Here is a 24,262-nt window from a genome sequence, read left to right as displayed (position 1 = left end):
TAAATTTGGTCTTCCTCATCAACACAGCAATCCACAAGGTGAAAATCTGATCCATCCAAATGTGACCAAGCAGGGGGGTGGGGTAAATGATAACACAACAAGTTTTCTTCTTCGTCTCTATCATTTAATACTATCCTGGTGTTAACCGAACTGAAACCTTTAAACAAATAGAAAGAAAGAACAATACATAAAAACAAGCTCACTTAACAAGATAAAACAGAGCTTTTAACAAAATGACTCCTATTTACAATGCTATGAATCAACACATATAAGTACAGCAAATCTTATAAAGATCCTGGCAGTGATGATTACATACAGTCTGACTTTATTAAACAGCTGATGGTATAAAGGCAGTTGTACGTAGGAAAACATGTGAACGGGTATCCGCAAATGAGGCTTCCCTCCTTACTTCCAATATGCATGATTTTTAATACGTTCCCTTTAAAAGATTCCACAAATGGTGGTAATACCCCTTTAAATACTGAACGATTAATAAACATGGTGTTTCCTGACTCTATGCTGCTTACATTTTCATCTATTAAGTAATGTTGAAAACTGGGGTGTCCCTTTAAATAATCAACAACTCTGTGACGTCAATTCTCATAGCATCTGAACATTAAATACAGTACGACTTCAAACAATTCTTTAGGATCCTAAATAAGGAATAAAGCATGCTACCTAAAGGACCATTTCGCAATCAAAAACCCTAATGTTCACCATGCCATCAGGCCATAAATGGATAAACTAAATGAAGCACTTGAGATAAGTCTGACCCCAAAGTATATCACTCTATGCCTGTATATACAGCACCCATAGGAAAACCAATAACACCATGAATAATAAACAACCATGCTTCAATCTAAAAAGAGTCTAGATACATGAACAAACAATGAAATTACATACTCAATGCCCAAAGATACCCTGACATGGTTCTCAACGCACATACCAATTACCGGAGGTTAATGCATACAAAGCATTCCCCTCATGCTTAGACCTAACTATATGAAAACAATGGTATATGTACAATGTGACTTGTTAGTCAAGAACAATAAAATAACAGTAACTTACCCCTCTCCAAAGCACAACCAATTCTCTCTTTACAAAGTCATCACAGCACTGGTATACTCTTTATTTGCTATAAAACAATACTACTGCCAGTAACCATTGGCAAAAGCCATGAATCTTGAGGATTGAATGGATTTCATATGTTGATTTTAGTTTCTTTTGTTTAGTTACGATGAGATAGTCATAAGGCTAAAAAGAGGGCTCACTTCATAAATTGCAAATAGAAAAGAGGTGGTTAAGAAATATGCTATATGCAGGTACCTCAAGTACCTATGTCACACACTCCCCTGCTTTATGAGTGGCGTCTCGACACGTTATACCTTGTAAAGGAGAATGGTCAAGCTCTGAAGGGCAAGTCACTGCCTACAAAACGAAAAAACAAAACAACATGTAATTCATGCAAAATTGATCGGCATCAATTCGGCAACAAATGTGAATCAATATGATCACTTAAAAACAATGTCTGAAACAAAAACAAATAATACAAAGAAAAGATTCATGAGCACACATGAGCACAAGTACAAAACCCTAAAACACACTTTTTACACTTGAAAACTCAGGCAGAAATGGGGCTAAGTCTGCCATCCAGCGGGTTTCAGTGGCTCCTAGTTTCACGGACGTGTGCAAGTAGCTCAGCGGATTGTTATCGGTAAACACTTCGAATTCAGCTCCAATAAGAAGGTCCCTAAACTTTTCAGTAATGGCCCACTTTAGTGCTAGCAACTCCAACTTTAGGCTGCTGTAGTTTTGCATATTCTTTTCGTGGCGCTTCAATGACCGGCTGGCATAAGCAATAACTATCTTTGAATCATCCTGCACCTGGGAAAGAACAGCTCCTAACCCTTTCAGGCTGGCATCTGTCTCTAATATGAAAGGCACACTGAAGTCTGGGTACCCAAGCACGGGAGCCGTAGTCAGCTTTTCCTTCAGATTGAGAAATGCTTCTGTCTGCTCTTTGCCCCAATTAAAAGATACACTTGTAGGACGGGCATTCTTCTTTCCTTTCTGACCTGGTCCACTTTCTCCGAGCATGGCATGTAATGGGGCCGCGATGAGGGCAAACCCCTGAATAAATCTACGATAGTAACCGGCTAACCCAAGGAAGCCTCGTAGTTCCTTTTCAGTCTTTGGAATTGGCCACTCTTGCACTGCACTCACCTTGTCTGGGTTTGGATGAATGCCATCAGAGGAGACTTCATGACCAAGATATTTCACCTTTTTCATAAACAGCTGACACTTGGATGGCTTCACCTTCAGGTTGAACTTCTGTAGCCGCTGTAACACCATCTCCAACCTGTCCAGAGTTTCTTGAAAAGTTGTTCCAAAAATCAGTATGTCGTCAAGGTAAATCAATAGAGATTGAAAATTTTCATCTCCAAAGACATGGTCCATGAGGCGCATAAAGGTGGCTGGGGCATTGCATAGCCCAAAAGGCATGCGTAGGTATTCGTACAACCCTCCAGTTCCAGATCGAAATGCCGTCTTCTCCACATCGCTCTCATGCATTTGCACTTGATGGTACCCATGGGCCAAGTCAAGGGTACAAAAGTACTTGGCCCCTCCTATTGCATCTAGTGCCTCTTCGATTCTAGGAAGTGGATATGCATCTTTCCTTGTTTTATTATTGAGTGCCCGATAATCAACGCACAATCTCATACCACCATCTTTTTTTCTTACCACCACTACCGGAGAAGCATTAGGACTGGAGGACTCTCTAATAATACCTTGGGATAAAAGGGTGTTAATGTGATCCCTTACCTCTTTCCATTGTTGCGGTGGTAAGCGTCGGTGAGGCACCTTTATTGGTGTATCATCTGTGAGTGGTATTCTGTGAGTGACTACTGAACAATGACCAATGTCATTATCCCCTTTACTGACAACATTACTATACTTCTCCAACAACTTACCTACTGCTTCATGCTCTTCCGCATCAAGTTCACTGCCAACTTCAATATCTTTAGTAATACTCACACAAGCCTCCTCTAATGTTACCATCAACCTGCTGTCCTCCTCTAATCCAGCCATCACTTCAACATGACCTGTGAGTAGATCTGCAATTGGGGTGCGGGGCTGTAAATAACTATCTTGTAAACCGAAATTACAAAGCTGAACAGTTATTATACCTGAATTAGTAACATTGACAAACCCATCAATCAGCCTGAGTCCATTAGGTAAAACATGTGCTTCCGTATGTTCCACCAGTGCTTCATATGTGTGAGAACCCTCTGCCGGCTTAACAGTACAGTCTACTTTACACACAGTCCTTGCTGGGACAAGAATAACCTTCTCACCACTAATCCTGACTTTGCCTATTTTATGGTTAGCATCACAAACACGAGTTTCTTCATACATCCCTAATACATGTGCCCACGTCAGTTTCTGACTATCAGAAGCCAACTTTGACATATAACCTGACCCCAATTGGTCTCTAAGCATACCTCTCAAACTACTGAACGTATTAGAACCAAGGACACCTGGAACCTGTTGCTTACGACCTTCCATGGGAGTTCCCACTGGATCCCGAACTACTAGAAAAGCTCCCCTGAACTCTAACCCCATAACACATATCGGAAGTTCAACACAACCAACATAAGGAATCTCTTTTCCTTGAGCCCCTGAAACTGTAATAATTGATGAGATATCTATCAACGGTTCATGTGCAAAGTTATTTCTAAAACAAGATTCAGTGATAGTAGACACTTGAGCCCCTGTGTCAAGCAAGCACCTAATCACCCTATGTCCTATCTCTACAGATGCTTCTGGACAGTCGCCTATCACCCTGCTCAATAGTGAGCCATCCTTGACTAACTCTTCACCTGCCATGTGACTCTCCAAGGCAGGTGTCACTAGTTTAAATGATGTTGTTGTTGGCTGTTATGTGGTGCTGTCTGTCGTAGTCTACGAGGGCATTCCCTCTTGAAATGACCAAGTTCATTGCACTGGAAGCACCGTCTTGGCCCTCTATCCATTCTTGACGAGAGTTGGCTCTGTGCTTGCACTGCCTTAATTAGCTCCTCGATCTGCTTTTGTTGAGCCATGATTTGAGCACTCTGTCTCTCCACTACTTCAGCCAGAGGTTTTTCTGCTTTAGCTTCCTCCACAGCCCCATATCTTGTCGTCTTACTAACTTTTGTCTTTCCAAACCATTCAAGAGCCTGGTCCCTCGTCTCGAAGAAGTCCAAATCTGACCTTTCTAGGTTAAGGCGTCGCAGTTCCCTCTTAAGCCCTTCATCCCTTGTGGCTTCAGCAAGTCTCCCTTTTAGGTTAACCTCCCTACCGGGTTGGAATGACGGATCTTTCAACACGATTCGATCATATAGATCCACCAACTCCAGAGAGCACGTCACCAAATCCTCATCTTCTTTTTGCTTGTAGGAGAAGAAACGCTGTTGCAGCTGGGCAATACTTTCCCCTTCTCCAAACACCTTCGACAAAATACTGAAAATGACCTCTGGATTCTCCAGTGCAGCATCTCCACGGCCTGCGATCTCTCTCCTGGCCTTCCCCCCAAGATGATCTACGATGTAGTTCGCCTGCTCCTTTTTTGTTAACCGCCTAGCAGCTATCTGCCCTTTTATGTCTCTTATCCACTCTTCAATTCTGGGGTCTGTAGGGCGTTGAGGTTTCTCGCGAAACCTTTCAATCCTTCGGTCAGCTGATACGTACACCGTACGTTGATCAGGGGATGCAGCACCATCTCCACTAGTTGTACCGTCCGGTTGAGTAGCTTTCTTCTTTAAAGCATCCACCTCGGCTGCAGCCTTCAAGGATTTTGTCTGTTCCCTCACTAAGGCGTCCTTTAATGCAACCAGTTCCAGTTTTAGCTGATCTACCTCTGACATCTTGTCAGCTATACTGTATACCGTTGGTCCAACTAAATCAGCAATACAGTACAGTCTTTACAGACAAGAAAACCAAGAGGTTTTGAGATTCCTTGGCATCTAAATATTACTGTAGGTTCATTGTGTACACTTGGTTCCGACCTTTTATGAATATTAATGTAGCATCAACACAAATGTTGTTCCTTGCTATCAGCTCAAGTTTGATGAACAAATTGATATTTTAAAGAATTTGCTTTAAGCTCTACCACTCATTAATATTCATGCCCCCTCATTAATAGTATTGGGGTAGAATTCCGACTTCCAGCTGGAAGGTTAGAGGTTCGACTCCTGGCCGGGTCATACTGAAGATTTGTTGAAAATCACTCTAAGCCCCGCCCACTCATTAATATTCATGATATTAGCACCAAAATAAATAGGGACCGTCTACTCATGATGGGTAACCTATGTACCAAGAATGAGATCAATCCACCTTGGGATTGCCGAGAAAACCTAATTTCAAGTTTTTTTGCGAAAAACAACACTTAGCCCCGCCCCTCATGAATAATAATGAGATTGGACAAACTGTCACCATATTCATATAGAGGACTTTCCTCTTGTACCACCAAACCAAGTTCCATGAAAATTGAACTTACGGTTGCGAAGATATTGACATTTGTTGAAAAGCACTCTAAGCCCCGCCCACTCATTAATATTCATGATATTAGCACCAAAATAAATAGGGATCGTCTACTCATGATGGGTAACCTATGTACCAAGAATGAGATCAATCCACCTTGGGATTGCCGAGAAAACCTAATTTCAAGCTTTTTTGCGAAAAACAACTTAGCCCCGCCCCTCATGAATAATAATGAGATTGGACAAACTATCACCATATTCATATAGAGGACTTTCCTCTTGTACCACCAAACTAAGTTCCATGAAAATTGAACTTACGGTTACGAAGATATTGACATTTGTTGAAAATCACTCTAAGCCCCGCCCACTCATTAATATTCATGATATTAGCACCAAAATAAATAGGGATCGTCTACTCATGATGGGTAACCTATGTACCAAGAATGAGATCAATCTACCTTGGGATTGCTGAGAAAACCTAATTTCAAGCTTGGCGTCACACACACACACACACACACACACACACGCAGTCATGACCGCATAGATTCCTACGGCTACCGCCAAGGAATCAAAAATGGATCCGACCAAGCAGGGGGGTGGGGTAAATGATAACACAACAAGTTTTCTTCTTCGTCTCTATCATTTAATACTGTCCTGGTGTTAACCGAACTGAAACCTTTAAACAAATAGAAAGAACAATACATAAAAACAAGCTCACTTAACAAGATAAAACAGAGCTTTTAACAAAATGACTCCTATTTACAATGCTATGAATCAACAAATATAAGTACAGCAAATCTTATAAAGATCCTGGCAGTGATGATTACATACAGTCTGACTTTATTAAACAGCTGATGGTATAAAGGCAGTTGTACGTAGGAAAACATGTGAACGGGTATCCGCAAATGAGGCTTCCCTCCTTACTTCCAATATGCATGATTTTTAATACGTTCCCTTTAAAAGATTCCACAAATGGTGGTAATACCCCTTTAAATACTGAACGATTAATAAACATGGTGTTTCCTGACTCTATGCTGCTTACATTTTCATCTATTAAGTAATGTTGAAAACTGGGGTGTCCCTTTAAATAATCAACAACTCTGTGACGTCAATTCTCATAGCATCTGAACATTAAATACAGTACGACTTCAAACAATTCTTTAGGATCCTAAATAAGGAATAAAGCATGCTACCTAAAGGACCATTTCGCAATCAAAAACCCTAATGTTCACCATGCCATCAGGCCATAAATGGATAAACTAAATGAAGCACTTGAGATAAGTCTGACCCCAAAGTATATCACTCTATGCCTGTATATACAGCACCCATAGGAAAACCAATAACACCATGAATAATAAACAACCATGCTTCAATCTAAAAAGAGTCTAGATACATGAACAAACAATGAAATTACATACTCAATGCCCAAAGATACCCTGACATGGTTCTCAACGCACATACCAATTACCGGAGGTTAATGCATACAAAGCATTCCCCTCATGCTTAGACCTACTGTAACTATATGAAAACAATGGTATATGTACAATGTGACTTGTTAGTCAAGAACAATAAAATAACAGTAACTTACCCCTCTCCAAAGCACAACCAATTCTCTCTTTACAAAGTCATCACAGCACTGGTATACTCTTTATTTGCTATAAAACAATACTACTGCCAGTAACCATTGGCAAAAGCCATGAATCTTGAGGATTGAATGGATTTCATATGTTGATTTTAGTTTCTTTTGTTTAGTTAGGATGAGATAGTCATAAGGCTAAAAAGAGGGCTCACTTCATAAATTGCAAATAGAAAAGAGGTGGTTAAGAAATATGCTATATGCAGGTACCTCAAGTACCTATGTCACACAAACATCACAACTTGGTTTATCGCCATTTTGGGCAGTAATGTCCAAAAACACATTAAAGATCAGAGTTCATCCAGTTTACACCCTGATCTGGAATGCAAGATCTATCAGCCACTAAACTTGCTTGCTTCTCAATAACTGAGAATCCCTCAAGGGGTGTAAGTTATTCCTGTGAAGTTCTCTTCTTTTAATAATTGAGATGCATCAAGGGGTGTTAGCTATTCCTCTGGAGTTCTCTTCTTTCCATAACTGAGAATCCCTCAAAGGGGGTAAGCTTTTCCTCTGGAGTTCTCTTCTTTCAATAACTGAAATGCCTCAAGGGGTGTAAGCTATTCCTCGGGAGTCCTCTTCTTTCAATATCTGAGAATCCCTCAAGGGGTATTAGCTATTCATCTGGAGTTTTCTTCTTTCCAATGCGAAGACACTTTTCATCCATCTGCAAGAATCATCATCAAGTATTGCGTTAAGACTTCAAACTAGTTTTCTTCATTTAACTTGATCAAAGTAAATTTAACATTACCAGTAAAGTATCATGATGTGATGAAAAAATATAATAAATGTGGATAATTAGAAAATACACTATAACCAGACTTTGTTACAGGTCAACAAAACTATATTAACTTGACAATTATGCAGTAACCAACTTGAAAATATCATTGTTAACTGCACGAACAACCAAACGTAGGGGATCGTCACATGAAATAGTTTTATGAACGGCAATTGCAGCATTGAAAATAGTAGTAAGCTAAAAAGCAATGTTCATGGAAATGTTTTCTATGAGATGCTGCTAACCTCTGGTTCTCAAGCATTGGCCATGAAGTTTTGCACTTATTGGTACTCCAAACAGTGAATTTGTCAGGAAAATGCAAAACCATGACCGTAGTGTTTAAGGTGGTACTAAATCCTTTGCATGCCACTGTTATTCCCATCCTTATAATGGTCTGTAACCTCTTTAAGTTTGGAAGCAAGTAAGCTATGCTCCAGTAAAAAGGAGAATTGTCTGCATAAATATTGGTGCCAAAATAAATACCTTTTGAACATATCTGGCTTCAAGTCCAAGTTCTCTAGCTTTATTCTCCACAAATAACCTCTCGCCTTCAGACATCTGGTTCAGTTGGAATACAGGCATTTCTTCGACATCTGTCTGTTCCAGGAATTTTCTGATGAAAAATTGTAAATTAACAGCTAGTAAAAAAATGTGTATGAGAGGTATTGGGTGAGGATGGGAATTACGTGGGAGTGGTGGGGGCAGGAAGTGTATCATGGGTGGGGGTGAGTGAGGCTAGTTGATAAGGGGGGTGGTGGTGGATCACAAAGGTGATATATTTCTCTGACTACATTGTGTTTACACTTTAAGGTTTCTGACTGTTCCTGTTAAAAATTTAACCTTGTCACATCGGTTTTTTTTGCAATCGGCAATTTCACAAGATAAACCTATTAACACATATCAGGGTTACCATCACTGTTGCTATGAAGGATGATGTCACATTATAGAAACTTTCATGATGTGGGTAAATAAAGACCCAAGTTACACTGTCATATTGAATTGTACATATTGGGGACCAACGTGTTATATGGTCAGGTGAATCAAGTAATGGCATGAACAACAATGCAATGTAGCATTTGTAAAGTTAAAGCCCTAGCCTGACAAGAGAAAGCTAGGCTTATAATCGAGAGAACAGCATGCTTTTCCCACATCTAAAATGACCACCAACTAAAGCAAGTGCATCCAGAATGAGCTTAAATCTGTATTAAGGTTAATTATTCAGTGTTGAGTTGATATTGTTGAGGTTCAGAAATACGTAAAATGTTGACTGCTTTGTTACCAGCTCCAGGTTAGAATATATTCACCTTTAAAGTAATGTGCAAGTGTCTGGAATTTTCAAGGACTTCATACTTTTGATTTTATGTTGCTGATATTGTAGTCTTTTTTGTTAAGACTTAGCTAATTCAAACTTTTAATAAATGCAGCTGCCAATGTTTTGGAAATTTAAATTTATAAATTGAGTACTAATGTAAACATAGTCAAGTGAAGTTTACTTTCCTGCAGTCTGTACCTAACTGGAATCCCACTAGCTTTCTCCACATGTATATGTGGCTGCCGGACATGAAATGTGTTAAACAACAGGTGGTATTTTTACTGTTTCCTGGAAACAAACTGATTTTAGTTATATTTCATGACAATTCTGTTGATGCTCAAAGCAAAGCGAGTTCATGTCAAAACATATTAAAATGCTTATGTAATATTGACGGTAAACTTACAAAAGGTTTTCTTCGACAGATTTCTGAAACTCTGGTGCAGCTGGACTTGATGTGGAGCTTGGAATCGGTTTATCTCTTGGCTTTGTGTCTAAAGCAGAACAAAAAGAGAATTACTTCATTTTGACATATGGACACAAAACGAAGTTACTGCTGGAGACCTTGGTTTCTATATCTCTAAAATTTAGAAAGTACATGCAACTGAGAGTAAATAATTAACTGTCAGTATTTGTTGCATTAGGCAGGTTCTAAAGAGAAACCAACGTCTAGATCCCCCATGGCTAGCTAGTATGCTGCTGTTTGACAACTTTGTGTGTACCCTAACCCTAACTTAATGCGAAATCTAGTCAAACCATCGATGAAAACATGGTCAAAAGTAAGGAGCTAAACGAAACAGCTAAATCCGAGACAACATCTTTACTGTCATCCATTGAAAGAACATGCCATTAGCATTGCAAGATCACCGTATAGCAGGGGTGGGCAACCTATTTGAATGAATGGGCTAGATATAAGGAGTGAAAAACTGACTAGGCCGCACCTTACCAACGACCTGCTGATGATTTCAAACCTTTGATTCCGAGGACTTTCTAGCAATAGGTGTGTGTACTTAATCTGTATTCACAATACAGTATAGTTGATAATTAATGGGGAAAATAGGCCTACCTGACAGCATCATTAGTGCGGATAAATTCTAAGCAGCTAGCTTGTTTTTTGTGATGATGTAAAATAGATTGATTTTTCTTTCTTGAGACAACTCACAGGCTGCAAAAAATATCACTGGCGGCCCATATGTGGTCTTCGGGCCGTAGGTTGCCCACCCCAGCCGTATAGCAAACTACTGTTTCTCAGAAACTCACAGTACTAACAGCAAAACCATCTCCTCCCCCATCTTAAATTAGTCACCAATAATCTTGAATGAGCTCACCATTTATATTCATGTCTTTAAACATCCTGGAATAGCTTTCAGTTTCCAGGAATTTAAACTGTTGCTTAGCGCGAGCCAGTTCTTGTTTCTCTGCGTTGATGTGATAGTCATTCGGACAGAGTTTACTTGCCCTCGTGAGGTAAAATTCAGCTCGGTCAAATTCCTTGATGAGGCGGAAACCCTTTAGAACGAACAAAAATCGTAAAATTAGTCGAAAATAGCCATCGAGATTTCTCTTTAGTTATCTTTGTTGACAAGTCTCATAACGACATCAACCTGGTGCCTTTTTCCCTGGACTCGTTTAACTTAAACAAGTAGAGAACTCCGCATCAGGCATCCACATCTAGGAGGTAATTGGTCTATTTAAGTCACACTGGTGCAGGGCTTGACATAAGCCTCAAAAAGGGCACAGCAAAAATGCCATTGGTAATTTCCAATTGTGAAGGGTATGACGGCAAATGGGAACGGCATGACGGCGAAAGTGAATTTGTGTAAGGGCACTGACCGCATTTTGGGTCACGCAATTCTTAAATCATTTTGGAGCAGTAAAAGTATCTAATCAGGCCATTTAATTATGAATAATTAAGCAAATTCAGGAATAAGCTATTTAATTTTTCTCAAGTAATACTCGCAATGCACAGGGCACCCACAGTAAAATGTAAAGGGCATGAGGGCAAACTTTTGCCGTCGGCGAGGTTGTTTTTCAGGGGCACCACGACAAAAAGCAAGGGCACTACGGCTTTTTGCCGTCGGTGCCGTCGATTATTTCGAGCCCTGCTGGTACCATAAAAAGTTGATGGATTGAAGGAAATTTTTACTGTCAATTATTCTTCAACTAGTTTATCAGTTTCTTATTTTGGAATCATGACAAATGTTCAATTCTTCATAAAAAAAAAGTCTGTCACTCCTGATACTCCATAGTCCAGAAATAACACTTGCATATCATAGGGTACCTAACTTACATACTATAGGTAACTACCTTGTGCATAAGAATGTGGGTTGAGGCAATAACTCTCCACAAACTGTTGAGGACAAGCTTTCATACACACCTGGGAAAGAACATTTGCCTCAAGTTTCTTAAATGTATTTGATGAAAAGTGTAATATGGTAAATGAAAAAAAACATATGCTTTAATTTAACTACACCTTTTTTGGAACTTGGTTCACTCTTTCGATCAAAATTTGCGACAAGTTGTTACAACTATGCACCGAACAAAAAAGACATTGTCGTTGCTTAGGAGTGCAGGACTTGTAATCCTTGGGCCATATCATACTCTTGAATCCATTCTAGCGAACAACCCCAATAATATAATAATTACATTACTAAATGTTCTCAGCAGTCACTAGGGACACCAGCATACTCTCACCTTAGCCAGCCTATACAGGGCTTTGTCACTCTGTGGATCGATCTCTAGCGCCCTCTTGGCTTGGCTGATGACGTGACGTCCTTGTCCGAGCTTGATACTAGTGAGGGCGATGTTCAAGCACAGCTTGAGTTTCAGTCTTCTCATCTCTTTCTCGTCTTCTTCGTCTCGGAGGCGGAGACTGTCCAGAAACTTTAGAGCCTAAGAGGAAGAAACGTTCCTTTTTTCATTGAATCCCAAAGAGGCTAATCAAACATTGTGCGAAAAAAAAACACTTGAAAATGTGTTAGTTTACTATCACTTCACCTCCAACTACGAGCTTGATAAAATTGCCATATTGTAACTAAAAGTGCTATCTGAAAGACCCTCAGCCAAGAAGTTGTGCCTGACGAAATTAACCAAGGTGACTTTCTCAGTGAGGAAACCTTTATTAAAGTCATAGTGATTTATTTGTAAAAGCATGACTGTCATTTCTACAAAATTTGAGGTCAATAAAATTCAAAAGAAAATAGCAATGCGATTAGATCTGAGAATGCTTAAGTGGTAAAAGATACACAAAATCAATCAGTTTATGAATAATTCTTTAAAAACCAATGAAATGTATCAATCAATCCATAAATGCAGATTGACTAATCAATAAATCAATAGACATGTCAAATCAAATCAATCGATGCATCGGTTAACCATTAACGGGTTATTCTGGTGACTAACTATGTGAAACTTATGTTGAAGAGACAAATATTCCACAATGCTAGTTGAAAATCCCATATCAGCATCATGCCCCTAAATTGAGATTTGTTTCATGGAATGTGATCTTTTTGACTGGCTAAACCTTCAACTACTCCAGGAAGTTGGATCGCAGTAGGGGGTCTGTGATGTCATCTGGGCAAATGCTCTTTCAAAGCTTTACTTAGGCTATTATAATCTTCTTGTTGATTTATCTTTGAAAATGCGTAGCTGTCAAAGTTCTCTGTAAAATTTAGAATTTCATCAAAATGTGTCTTTTTTGTGTAAATATTCCTTTTGTTTTGGAATAAATGGTTGACACACTTTGATGGCAAACAAAAACGTTTTCAGCCCTGATGACATCATCCATTCTGCTGTTGCCAGATGCAATTTAAAAAATGTCACTAAATTTTTAAAATTCATATCTTCACAATACAAAATGCTATTATAAAAGAGGATGTGGTTTTCACAGTTAGATTCAGAACATTTTCATCAATTTTGTTCAGCGATCAATTTTCTCCACCAGAAAATCCATTTAAATGAATGAATTAATGAATGCATTGATCAATGAATGTATTGATCAATAAATGCTGTATCGATATGTAAATGAAGAGTAATTAAACATTAAGTCAACAAAGAAATCAATGCATGAATGAATCAATCCAAATATTAAAAAAACAAAAAATGGTACTTGATAAAAGTTTAGTGTTTACAATACCTTCACGTATTTATTCTCTGCTTTTCTGATTTCATTTTGCTTGAAGAATCTGTTTCCTTCCTATCAAATAGAAAAAAGAGTGAGAAAATAACCAGAGTGTTTTGCAAATGAAAGAGATTTGATTTTATTATTTATTTATTTATTATTTATAATTTATTTTATGTTGTCATGTTCTCATATATCTTTGCTTTGAATGTGATTATTCATCATTTATCCTAGTGATCTGCAACCTTTTTACTCCATCATCCAACCAAAATATTTGGCATTCAGCTGTGACCCATCGATCATAACCACAAGCCCCCCACCCCCCCCCCCCATCCCAGGCCAAGTTTATTCTTACAATGTCACTGGAATATCATCACTAATGCAATAGCTGGTTCTGCTTCCTTGCACCAAATTTGTCAATGTTGGTGATGGGTAATGCCTCAAACTAAAGTTAACATTTTCCTTTGATTTATGAAACGATCTCGCAAACCACCGAAAATCTGACCTGAAAGCTTGCAGACCGTTGATTTAAACCATACCTTCTGAGAATTACACAAACTAAGATTTACATTGATCAAAGAAAAGACCCAACTCTAGATTGGATCACAAGATGAACGTTAAACAGAAAGTACTAAACTGCATTTGATTCCAAAAAAAGTTTGTGGTCCAGACAACTTTTCACGTCAGCTGTTTTCTTGAATACATTGTAATGGGATAGTTTTGTATCAAATGGTTTCAGAAATGAACAAAACATTGCAATATGTGCTATAAAACAAAACAGCAGTTGTTACTGCCAACTTCCGATTGAGATTTCTTATCTTCATCAAATAAGCACTTGCGGTTACCGAGGGTTACCAAAGTAACAAATATCAACCACAAAGATGATGACTTCTAGGGAGTGTTAGCTCAGTGGTTAACGCCGGTGCCTTTCAATCATGAGGTCCCAAGTTCGAGTCACTCCAAGATTAATGTATGTCGTCCAGTTACAAAGTTGTTGACAATTGACAATTCATAACCATGGACGTTAAATATGAATCTAAGAGACTGATTTCGGTCAGTTTGCGGCTTTGATAAGCCAATGATGGCTTCTTTGCAAGTTCCTGCTTGCAAGTGGATCTAAAATACATACATAAATACATTAAAAATGACATATCATTGACATGTGACTTTCTAATATTGGTCCAATGTTAATCTATTATCTATTGATGCTCTCCCCCTCCTTACCTCTTTCTCTGTTCTCACTTTCTTGATAGCTCCTTCAAAGTCAGCCGCGCTTGGTCTACTGGAAAACGAAATCAACTCGATCTCCATTAGAACTATCGGAAAAGAGAAGAATGTCTCGGTGACATCATGGAATAATTGATCCAGTAAAAGCACAAGCTTAATGATGTATTAAAAATTGCTTTATAAAATGTAAAGGTGTATACATAGCAGTCCTTCTACACTGACTGAATCATACTATCTTAGTATCTAAAATGTGAGCGCTAAATTTTACCTGGCATTACTAATAACAGACACAGGTTTTTTTTCTTGTGGCAATAATATGAAGTATACCATAACACATAGTCGTCCCGGGCTCATGTTAACCAGTGTTAGGTCTTAGCATATCCTTTCATGTATTAAGGCAACCGACAATTCTATTACTTGGTCACATTCCAAAGTTTCAACATTCGACCACGGATTGAAGAAATCTCGATCTGATCCTCTCTATTGCTCCGGTTTCGTAATTTATCGTAATATTTTTTATTGCCTTTTAGAATAGTCACTATACAAACTGCACACCCTAAGTGGACTTGAAAGATGCCAAAACTATTTCTAGAGATTAAAACTTACTCTCAGAGTCCGGCGGAATCCGTTTGCCACAGCCGTATTTTCCGTAAGCAAATTCGGGGGCGATTAGAAATTTGGATAGCTCTCCTTGTCTCATGGTACTAATAGCCAATTCCATGCCTTCAATCACTTCACCTGTAAAGAAAGGAATGGAAGGAAATAAGTAGGGGAATATGCAGGTGGGTTTCAATCATCAAGGATAACTTTTGGAAATGTAAAAATAGGAACTTTTATAAGCAATGTAAACAATGCAATCTTTATTGCTTTTTATCCCTGTTCATTATTAAGGCAGCCTTCCCTTCAAGGCCTTTCGTTCTAATTGTTGAAAAGCACATTAAAAAATAACATTCATACTTTTTAAGACAGTAGATGTTGAATGTCAATTGACAGACTTACCGTTGCCTAAGATAAACTTTTTGGTCTCGCTTCTTAACCTTGTGGAGTCCATGGGTTCATCACTATACTCCAGGTACGAGTTATAATGAACTGCAAAAGATAAAAGAAATATTCTCATGTCAGGCGTGTCGTAAAAATCTAAGGAGCCAATCCAAAGAAAGAAACATGTGGATATCGTTAAACCATTAAATTAACAACTGAATACCAAGTGTGGCTACAATCTGACTTCAGGTTGCAGAGTTATTGCAATATAAAGAGTTTTACATTTGACCCCCATAACCTCATTAATATTCATAAGGTCAGCACCTAAAAGAATAGGGCACACCTTCTCACTATAATTCATCAACATATAAAGTATGACAAATATTCATCTCTCCATTCTTGAGTTATCCTGGACCCACGCAAATTTCACAGCATACACGCACGCACTCACACGCATACATGTTTGTATTACATTCAGACAGAGGACCCCATTGTATTTTCCATTGTTCAAATCCACGTACCCTAACCTTAACAATACCCCATACAATAGAATTCTTCCGAGGACGTGGTGATTCTTTAGAAATCACAACCGAGGACCTGGAATTCTTTTGTTCAAGTCTTCGGTCAGAATACAAAACAAACGCACACACACACACACACGCAGACCTGACAGCACAGGTTCCACAATAGTAGTTAACCACAAATTTCAACAATTTCAATATATGAAAGAATATGACTTTAGTAACATGCTCTAAAGCTCTTTTAAAAGGTCAATTATGGTTCCATTGTTTAAAGAATTTGCAAGAAACTAATTACTTACCCTGGATACGATACCCATTGGGCACCACAGGTCCTGTCCCGTTGTTAACCACCATTTTCCAAACACCGCCCTGACCGTCTGGAGAGATATCTTCCATTTTCTTCTTCAGTTTATTAAAAGGGCCCTGTTAGAGATGGCAACATTTCAAGCATTTTGAATTTGTCAACTGGATGGAGAGCTAGCCTCCTTTAATGACTGTTTTTAACACCAAACCGATTTTTTTTAATGATTATGTTCTCTTCAAATTTAACAAAAGCTAAGATGTGATCGTTTCATTGGATTAAGAGATTACTGTCACTAACTTCGTCTTATTTTTTCCAGACGATGAAACTCTCTTAGATCAATCCAGATGACTTAACTGATTTGAAAAGAAATTGGTAATAAAATCAGAGATTTGGGTCATTACATTAACAGAGACTACAAAATGAAACAAGAAGAACAAAAGTAAAGATGCTCTAATAAAGGCTCTAATAACCCTACGGGTTGAAGCTTGGCCATAACTTGTGCCTAATCGTCGGTCCACCAAAGAATCACATTTGAGTGTGACACCGAAAAACAGTTTTAAAACGTTTTTATAGTTTACCGAATCATCTTCCTGGTCTGACTCATCATCTTCTTCGTCATCGCTTCCCATGGCATCCGTAGTCAAATGATCAAAGACCTCTCCGTCGAAGAATAAGCCGTTGACTTTTCCAATGGGTTCTGTGATTAAACAAGACAGCAAAGTTTCCCAAACCAAAGATATGGTTGTTTAATTTATATGTGTCATCTATCTCAAGTTTTACATTACCGGATCTTTTCGGACGACTGACATTCGATAAAATATAACATTATCTTTGATACTGGTAACAAGTATTTCAGGAGTTATGAAACCTTGTGGTTCTGTCCCATTATCCTGTACACTGTCATTTTCCCAATACGCAAATGGACCGACATGAATTAATTTAATTAATATTGAATTATCATATATCCTACATCTCTTTTAAGGACCTTCAATTCCAGATGCAGAATTCAATTAGGGTCTCATTCATCCCTAACTCACTTTAGCTCACATGTTTCCCACAGGCCCAAAACTAAGAATAGGACACTCGACAATATTAATTTAACACTGTAATGTTGTACAATCTGAATTAAAATAGTTTTTACTGCTAACATCATGTAAGACAAAATATAAGTCATCACAAACAAAACTAAAATGCACTTTTCATATGTGTTAATTTCAAGTCTCTATGCTACTTCCAGCCAATGTAATCAATCATCATAATTCCCATCAATGATGTACCGCTTAACAGAGCTGCAGAAATTAATTAATCCATCGATTAAAATTAGCACTTGGTGTACTCGTTTGACCGTTTCCATTTCATATAATGCAGAAGAGGGTGAATTAACTAAAACAATAGAAATGATGGATATGTTACCATAAGTAGGATAACAGTAGATGAGTCAGTCACAGTCATTTGTTCGATCGGAAATATCTTATTCTTACCAGTTGCAACCTCTTCAGCCGTGAACTCACAGTCGAATCCTTCCCCTTCATTTTCTTTGAAATGGGAGAGTCGGACAGCTAAGGTCTGTGCATTGAATGTGAGAGTAGAGGGTAGTTAGAACTTAGAGTAAACACAAATATATATACATTTACCGGACTGATGCAAACATACACTATACTCTATTGTGTTAATATCAATGAAGAAGTGAACTGTCATAGGGCCCCTGGTAGAGTTTTCATCATTTCCATATTTTATCTCAGCTTCATATAAGCAGAATTTAGGAGATCAAAATAAGAAAAAAATAATCAGAAGAGGTCAAAATTTGTGCATCTTCCTGCCTAAGGTTTTTTTTTATGTGGACATTGTAAAAGTTAGATGTCTGGTAAGACTATATAAATACGATGGAAGAGAGACTCAGAGAGGATTGACGTTTATCTTAATCGTGTATATTGAAAATCGAGTTTTACAGAGTCTGTGTAGAACCACAGAGAAAGTATTAAAGAGTTTCTTACGAGTATGATTATGTTACATCCCCCTTTTTCAGTTTAAGATGGAATCAAGGTAAATCAAAAGATTTTTGTTGTTATGTTGAAGAATTTACTAACGAGAAAAGATGATGCTGCATGAGTGAAATATATATGGAAGATGGTTAGCAAATAAAACAAAACTATATACATCAGGCTATGTTTTTCTAATGTCTACAAGGGTGATCAATCTGGCGAGAACCTCTGAGGTGGTCGAAGAAGTCTTCCAAATCTGCTTCTGTCACCTGATGCCTCAGCAGCGGGTGTGTAGAACGTCACATGCTTGGCTGGGTCTGCGTTGTCTGATTGATGGGATGAGTCTGTTGTATTGGAGGTTGACGGAAATGTGGGTAAGACTGCAGCGTCTCTGATGTGCTGACGGTTTCTTCGCACTACTTTTCCGTTGGGAGTTTCAATGATGTAGGACCTTGGTTCTGCAGTTTTGTTCCTTACTGTGGCAGGGAACCAGTGTCCTGTGTCTTGGTTTTGCACATGGACGTGTTGACCTGGGTAAAGTGGTGGAAGTGTCTGGGGGAGAGCATGTTTGTCAAAATGCCTCTTTTGTGTGTCTTGCCTTTTCTCCAGTTCTTCCTTAATGTGCTCTGAGTTAAGGCTGGGGTTTGTGGACTTTCCTGGAAGTATTGACTTAAGTGTCCTTCCTATTAGCATTTTGGACGGGCTGGGTAGAGTCTGACTGACAGGAGTTGTTCTCCACATTAGTAAGGCCATGTGGATGTCTGTGTTGGATTGTTTGGCCTTTGTCAAGATTGACTTGGCGGTACGGACCTGTCGCTCAATGAATCCGTTGCCTTGTGGTCGCCTTGGAGATGAAGTGACATGGTCGAAACTCCACGCACTTGCAAATTGCTTGAAGAGTTCGCTGGCAAACTGAGGTCCGTTGTCGCTGACAACCTTTTCTGGTATCCCATGTTCACTGAACACCTGTTTCATGGCAATGATAACAGCGTGACTACTACAGTTTCCAGGAATTTTCCTTATGATGGGATACTTTGTGTAATAATCGGCTATTATCAACCACTGATTGTCGCTGAACTCAAATAGATCAACACCAATGGTGTTCCATGGTTTTGTTGGCAGGTCATGTTGTAATAGCGGTTCTGCTTGTTGAGATGGTTGATGTTCTTGACATATGGTACATGAATGCACCAGATCGTCGATGTGCTTGTTGATATTTGGCCAGTATACTGTTTCTCTTGCCAGCAGTTTGGTTTTTTCTCGACCAAGGTGGGGTACATGAAGCTGTTGTAGTATGTTCTGCCTCATGGTTTTCGGAATGACCACACGTTGGCCTTTGAGGATACATCCGTTGTCGACAGAGAGTTCATCCCTGAAGCCCCAATATGGTCGTATGTCTGTCGGCAGTTCCTTGATATGGTCTGGCCAGCCGGTGACGATGATCTCTGATAGTTGTTGGAGCAGTGGGTCTTGTCGTGTTTCCCTCTGCAACTGTACCATCCTCTCTGTTGAGAACCTCACTAGGTCGACTCGAATGTCAAGGTCAATGGTTGTTGACTCTCTTGGGTTGGGAAACCTTGACAGAGCATCTGCCAGTTGGTTGTCGGCCCCAGGGCGATGTTCGATGGTGAAATTGTAACCTTGAAGTCTTACCAACATGCGTCGCAGACGTGGCGGCGCTGATATGAGTGGCTTTTGGGTGATCATGATAAGGGGTTTATGATCTGTGATCACGTGAAACTCTCGGCCATACAGGTAGGTGTGAAAACGATGACAACCAAAAACAATTGAAAGCAGTTCCCTTTCAATGCAGGCATACCTTTGCTCTGTTTGAGTGAGGCTTTTGCTTGCATATGCCACTGGCTGCAAAAATCCATCCTCATTCTTTTGAAGAAGCGCCACCCCGAGTCCCTTGAGGCTGGCATCACACTGTAGATACACAGGTTCTTCTGAGGCGTAGTACAGAAGCAAGGATGAGGCTGAAATTTCCTGCTTCAGTTGATTGAAAGTGGATTGGTGGTGAGCTTCCCACAAAAACTCTGTGTTTGCTTTGAGTAGATCTCTGAGTGTGGATGTTTTGCTGCTGAAGTCCTTTACAAAACTGGACAAGTATGTCATCATTCCAAGAAACTGTTGGAGTTCTGTTTTGTTACTTGGAGGTGTCATGGACTGAATGTCTGCGACTTTTGCTGGATCTGGGTGTATGCCCTGGCTGGTGTAAACGTTTCCAAAAAAGGAAATGCTGTTTGTTTTGACGACACACTTGTTTGAGTTGAGGGCTAAGCCATGTTTCTTGGCTTGTTCCATGAAGTTGATTAAGTTTTCATCATGTTCCTTGTCCGTTTTCCCAAATATTACTATGTCATCAGCTATGCCACATGCTCCGTTGCACCTCTCAAGAATTCTATCCATTTCTAATTGGAAGATGTCTTGACTTACTGTTAGACCGAAGGGTAGGCGTTGGAAGCAATATCTCCCGAAAGGCGTTTGAAATGTTGTTAGTCTTTGGCTTTCGGTATCGAGTTTGACCGCCCAATATCCTGCTTTTGCATCGAGTTTCGAAAACACCTTTGCCCCTGAGAACTTGTGGTTTAATTCTTCAAGCGTTGGTGTCTTGTGGATAGGTCTTATGAGCGCTTGGTTGAGATGCTTTGGGTCTAAGCACACCCTTAGGCTTCCGTCTCGCTTTGTGACGTACGTGAGGGAACTGACCCACTCGGTTGGTTCCTCGATGCGTCTGATGATGCTCTGGCTTTCCATTGAGTCCAGCTCTTGTTTGATCTTTCCTCGGAGAGCGATTGGTGTTTTTCTTGGTGGGTCTATGTGGCTTGGCACATTTGGATCCAGGACAAGTTTGTGCTCATTTTGGAATTCGCCTATTTTGTCAAACTGATTTGGATAGGCTTGCTTCAGGTCTTGAATACTGTTGATGTTTAATGGTTCCTTTGTTATGGCGCAGTGCAAGGTGATGAGGTGTAGATCCCTGCAAGAGTTCAATCCTAGTATTGCTGGACCCGTTACGTCGACCACAAAGAATGTTGTTTGGAGCCATTCCTCTTGGAAACGAGATTCGAGTGTTGTAGTCCCAAAGCATTTGATTACTTCGTCATTGTATGCAGTTAATACACAGTTTGTCTCCTTTAGAAAACCCGGTGTTGGTTTTCCTGTATGATCAATATGTTCAGGATACATGTTTCTGTAGATTCTCATGGGTAAGGTATTTCCTTCTGCGCCTGTGTCCACCTTTATGTTTAGGGAATGAACACCTGGCTTGTTGTTGAGCTTAATGTCGATGTTGGCATGTACTTGATTTCTCGTTTCAGAAGAGTGCATTGATGACACCTTGATAGAGCTGAAGGAAAATGATTCCAGCTCCTTTGCGATCTGATCCTCTCTGTCCGGTAACTGTTGGATGGACTCGATATGTTTGTTTGTACGTGGCTGGTTATTACTGTGGGAGTCAAAGTTGTTACGACTTCTGTGTGCCCCTCTGGAATGAGACTGTCTTGACTTTGATTTCGATTGCCCACCTTTTTTAAACTTTGTTGTGAGGCATAACTTGGCCCAATGGCCCATCTTTCCGCATGCTCTGCACTGATCGTTTCGTGCGGGACAGTTACCTTTGACGTGATCACCACCACAGTTCCGGCATCTAGTGCCTTTCTTGTTGATCGTGGCAATTTGAGAAGTTGGCTTCGATTGCATAGCTTGTATGTCAGTGATGTGTGCTGCAGCTGCTTCATATCTACGACCTAGCTCTAAGGCTTTTTGGATCGTAAATTCTTTTGGCTGACTCAGGAGTTCTTTCTGAAATTCAGAAATTGGAGTACTAGCAATGATTTGCTCCACTAGACGTTCGTCCACTTCTTCTTTCGTGAAATCACATTTTTTTGAAAGTAGCTTGCAACGGTTGACAAAATCATCAAGCTTTTCCCCGGGTTGTTGATAGTAGTTTCGTAGTTTCAGTCGTGCAATTCTGAAGTTTTCTGCTGGTTCTAGCTGTGCCATAAATTTTCCAAAAAGGGTACTGGCACATTTTGATTCTTCATCTGTTAAAGTCCAGCTGTTGTATCGCTGTAAGCCTTCCTCCCCAACAGCAAGAAGCAGAATGGGAACTTGGTCGGCTCCGGTTATCTTTTTTATTTGGAAATAGAGCTCTAGTCGTTGTTTGAACAGCTTGAATGATTCTCCCTGGTTCGATGAATTCCAATCCATTTTCGGTACACTATCTGCCATGGTTGATCTGTGTTGGCAATTCTCTGTGATGGGATGCTTAAAGAGTTCTGGAATAGCGCCACACTAATGATGAGCGCGAAAACAAACTTTGTATGAGAGGCAATCGTTAGGACACCCGTTAGAGAATCGCCGTAGTCCGTTGTATTGTATACACAGTAGTGTCGTTGTGGCCTATGTGTACTGAGTGATAGCGCTAGGCCTGTCGTTCCGGTGGTACTTACGGAGATACCGTCTCTAAAATCGTTGATTTCTGGCGTATGTCGATGAAGCCAGGACAGTGTTTACGTTCGGCGTGTTCCTGGTGGTGTAACCTTTGAACCGCTGCCACCATGTAAAAGTTAGATGTCTGGTAAGACTATATAAATACGATGGAAGAGAGACTCAGAGAGGATTGACGTTTATCTTAATCGTGTATATTGAAAATCGAGTTTTACAGAGTCTGTGTAGAACCACAGAGAAAGTATTAAAGAGTTTCTTACGAGTATGATTATGTTACAGACATGGCAAGTTTCATGGGGGGGGGGGGGCAAACATTGGGGAGGGGGTGGTCAATTGTATGCCCATCCCTCTCCCTTGATGATGCCACAGTAAATGGCCTTCAATATTCCCAAAGAGATATTGAAGGAATGAGAACATTTTAACACTGTTGATGAAACATTTGAAACCTGGAATTTCGAAATGAAATGACAAACAACCAACTTACAGCCTACCGGTACTATAGTAACCAGGCTAGTATAACTAAGTTAGGCCTAGCCTAACTTAACTAGGCTAGGCTTTGGTTAGGCTAGAACTAAGTTAAAATTAACTTAGTGAACCGATGGGGGAACATCAACGGAAGAAAACATGCATTCCATAATATGAGAAATGCTAACATACTGAATCAATTCTAGTGTTTTCTTCTGTCTCGATGTTTTCCATACTGCAATGATTTAATAAATCAAAGTTCAAACAGTTAAATACCTATCGCAAATCAACTTTCGTGTGAATCGCGAGGGAGGTAGTATCGACGTAAAACGTTTTGCATTACACCGAAGGCTTTGTCCAGTTGTAAAATAGACTACACTATAATACTTTGTACAGCCAAACCTACTCACAGCGGCATCTTCATTAAGGTCTGCTGTATAGATCCCAACTTCAGTACGCTATCATGGAAAAGTTTCTCGAGATTTCGTAAAAAAATGACCTCTTGTTACTAATTAGTCTGTAACACCTGCAACATATTCTTCTTGTATGTGGGTCTTGATGTGAACGTTGTATGATCAGGGAGCTGCTACTCTAACTTAGAGTAGCAGCTCCCTGGTATGATTAACTACACTGTAGACATGAACATATTTCCACCCGGTGTTTACATCAAGAGCCTAAAGATGCAGGCTAGTTGGAGAGCCTGAGGTCGATTTACGACCGTGGCAGGTCGATTACGTTATAACAAAACTTTCCCAGCTTTAGCGTGCTATAATTGGAGCCAATAAAGCAGATTTTTTAAAGAGCTGCTTCGGCTCTACTCTTCCCACTTGGGTTCAAAAATACCCAACTTTCTCAACACTTCGTACCCGATCTCCGATGACGGTTAATACCCCTCCCCCGTACCCTACGCACTCATGTGATCTACCTAGCTATCGTGTAAAACCCAGCGTGGCTCTCACATAAAC

The 24,262-nt window shown here is 39.7% G+C and overlaps 1 protein-coding gene across 3 annotated transcripts; it reads right to left on the bottom strand.

Moving 5' to 3' along the window:
• Positions 1–7,684: 7,684 nt before the first annotated feature.
• Positions 7,685–23,639, bottom strand: LOC139980661 (inactive peptidyl-prolyl cis-trans isomerase FKBP6-like). 3 transcript variants are annotated; one of them, XM_071992471.1, is made up of 13 exons: positions 23,490–23,639; positions 17,877–17,961; positions 16,974–17,092; positions 16,391–16,514; positions 15,589–15,678; positions 15,196–15,327; positions 14,587–14,678; positions 13,378–13,437; positions 11,937–12,134; positions 10,571–10,751; positions 9,649–9,736; positions 8,417–8,546; positions 7,685–7,822 (listed from the first exon to the last, which is right to left on the bottom strand). In XM_071992471.1, the coding sequence occupies exons 1-13, from the start codon at positions 23,529–23,531 to the stop codon at positions 7,772–7,774; spliced, it is 1,392 nt and encodes a 463-aa protein (XP_071848572.1). In that variant the 5' UTR covers positions 23,532–23,639; the 3' UTR covers positions 7,685–7,771. The 3 variants fall into 3 exon arrangements, with proteins under 3 accessions (XP_071848572.1, XP_071848573.1, XP_071848574.1); XM_071992472.1 differs by lacking the exon at positions 13,378–13,437; XM_071992473.1 differs by lacking the exon at positions 16,974–17,092 and having other exon boundaries at positions 23,490–23,621.
• Positions 23,640–24,262: the final 623 nt, after the last annotated feature.

The sequence above is a fragment of the Apostichopus japonicus genome, chromosome 15 (genome assembly GCF_037975245.1).
Source record: "Apostichopus japonicus isolate 1M-3 chromosome 15, ASM3797524v1, whole genome shotgun sequence".
Taxonomy (NCBI): domain Eukaryota; kingdom Metazoa; phylum Echinodermata; class Holothuroidea; order Aspidochirotida; family Stichopodidae; genus Apostichopus; species Apostichopus japonicus.
Note: the sequence above shows the minus strand (reverse complement) of the source record. Positions and strands in the feature narration are given on the sequence as shown.

Coding starts and splice junctions, on each gene's coding strand:
- LOC139980661 (XM_071992471.1), bottom strand. CDS start 23,531: ATGGAAAACATCGAGACAGAAGAAAACACTAGAATTGATTCA. Junction 16,515..16,973: donor CAGACCAGGAAGATGATTCG/GTAAACTATAAA, acceptor CATCTCTAACAG/GGCCCTTTTAATAAACTGAA. Junction 15,679..16,390: donor CAATGGGTATCGTATCCAGG/GTAAGTAATTAG, acceptor TATCTTTTGCAG/TTCATTATAACTCGTACCTG.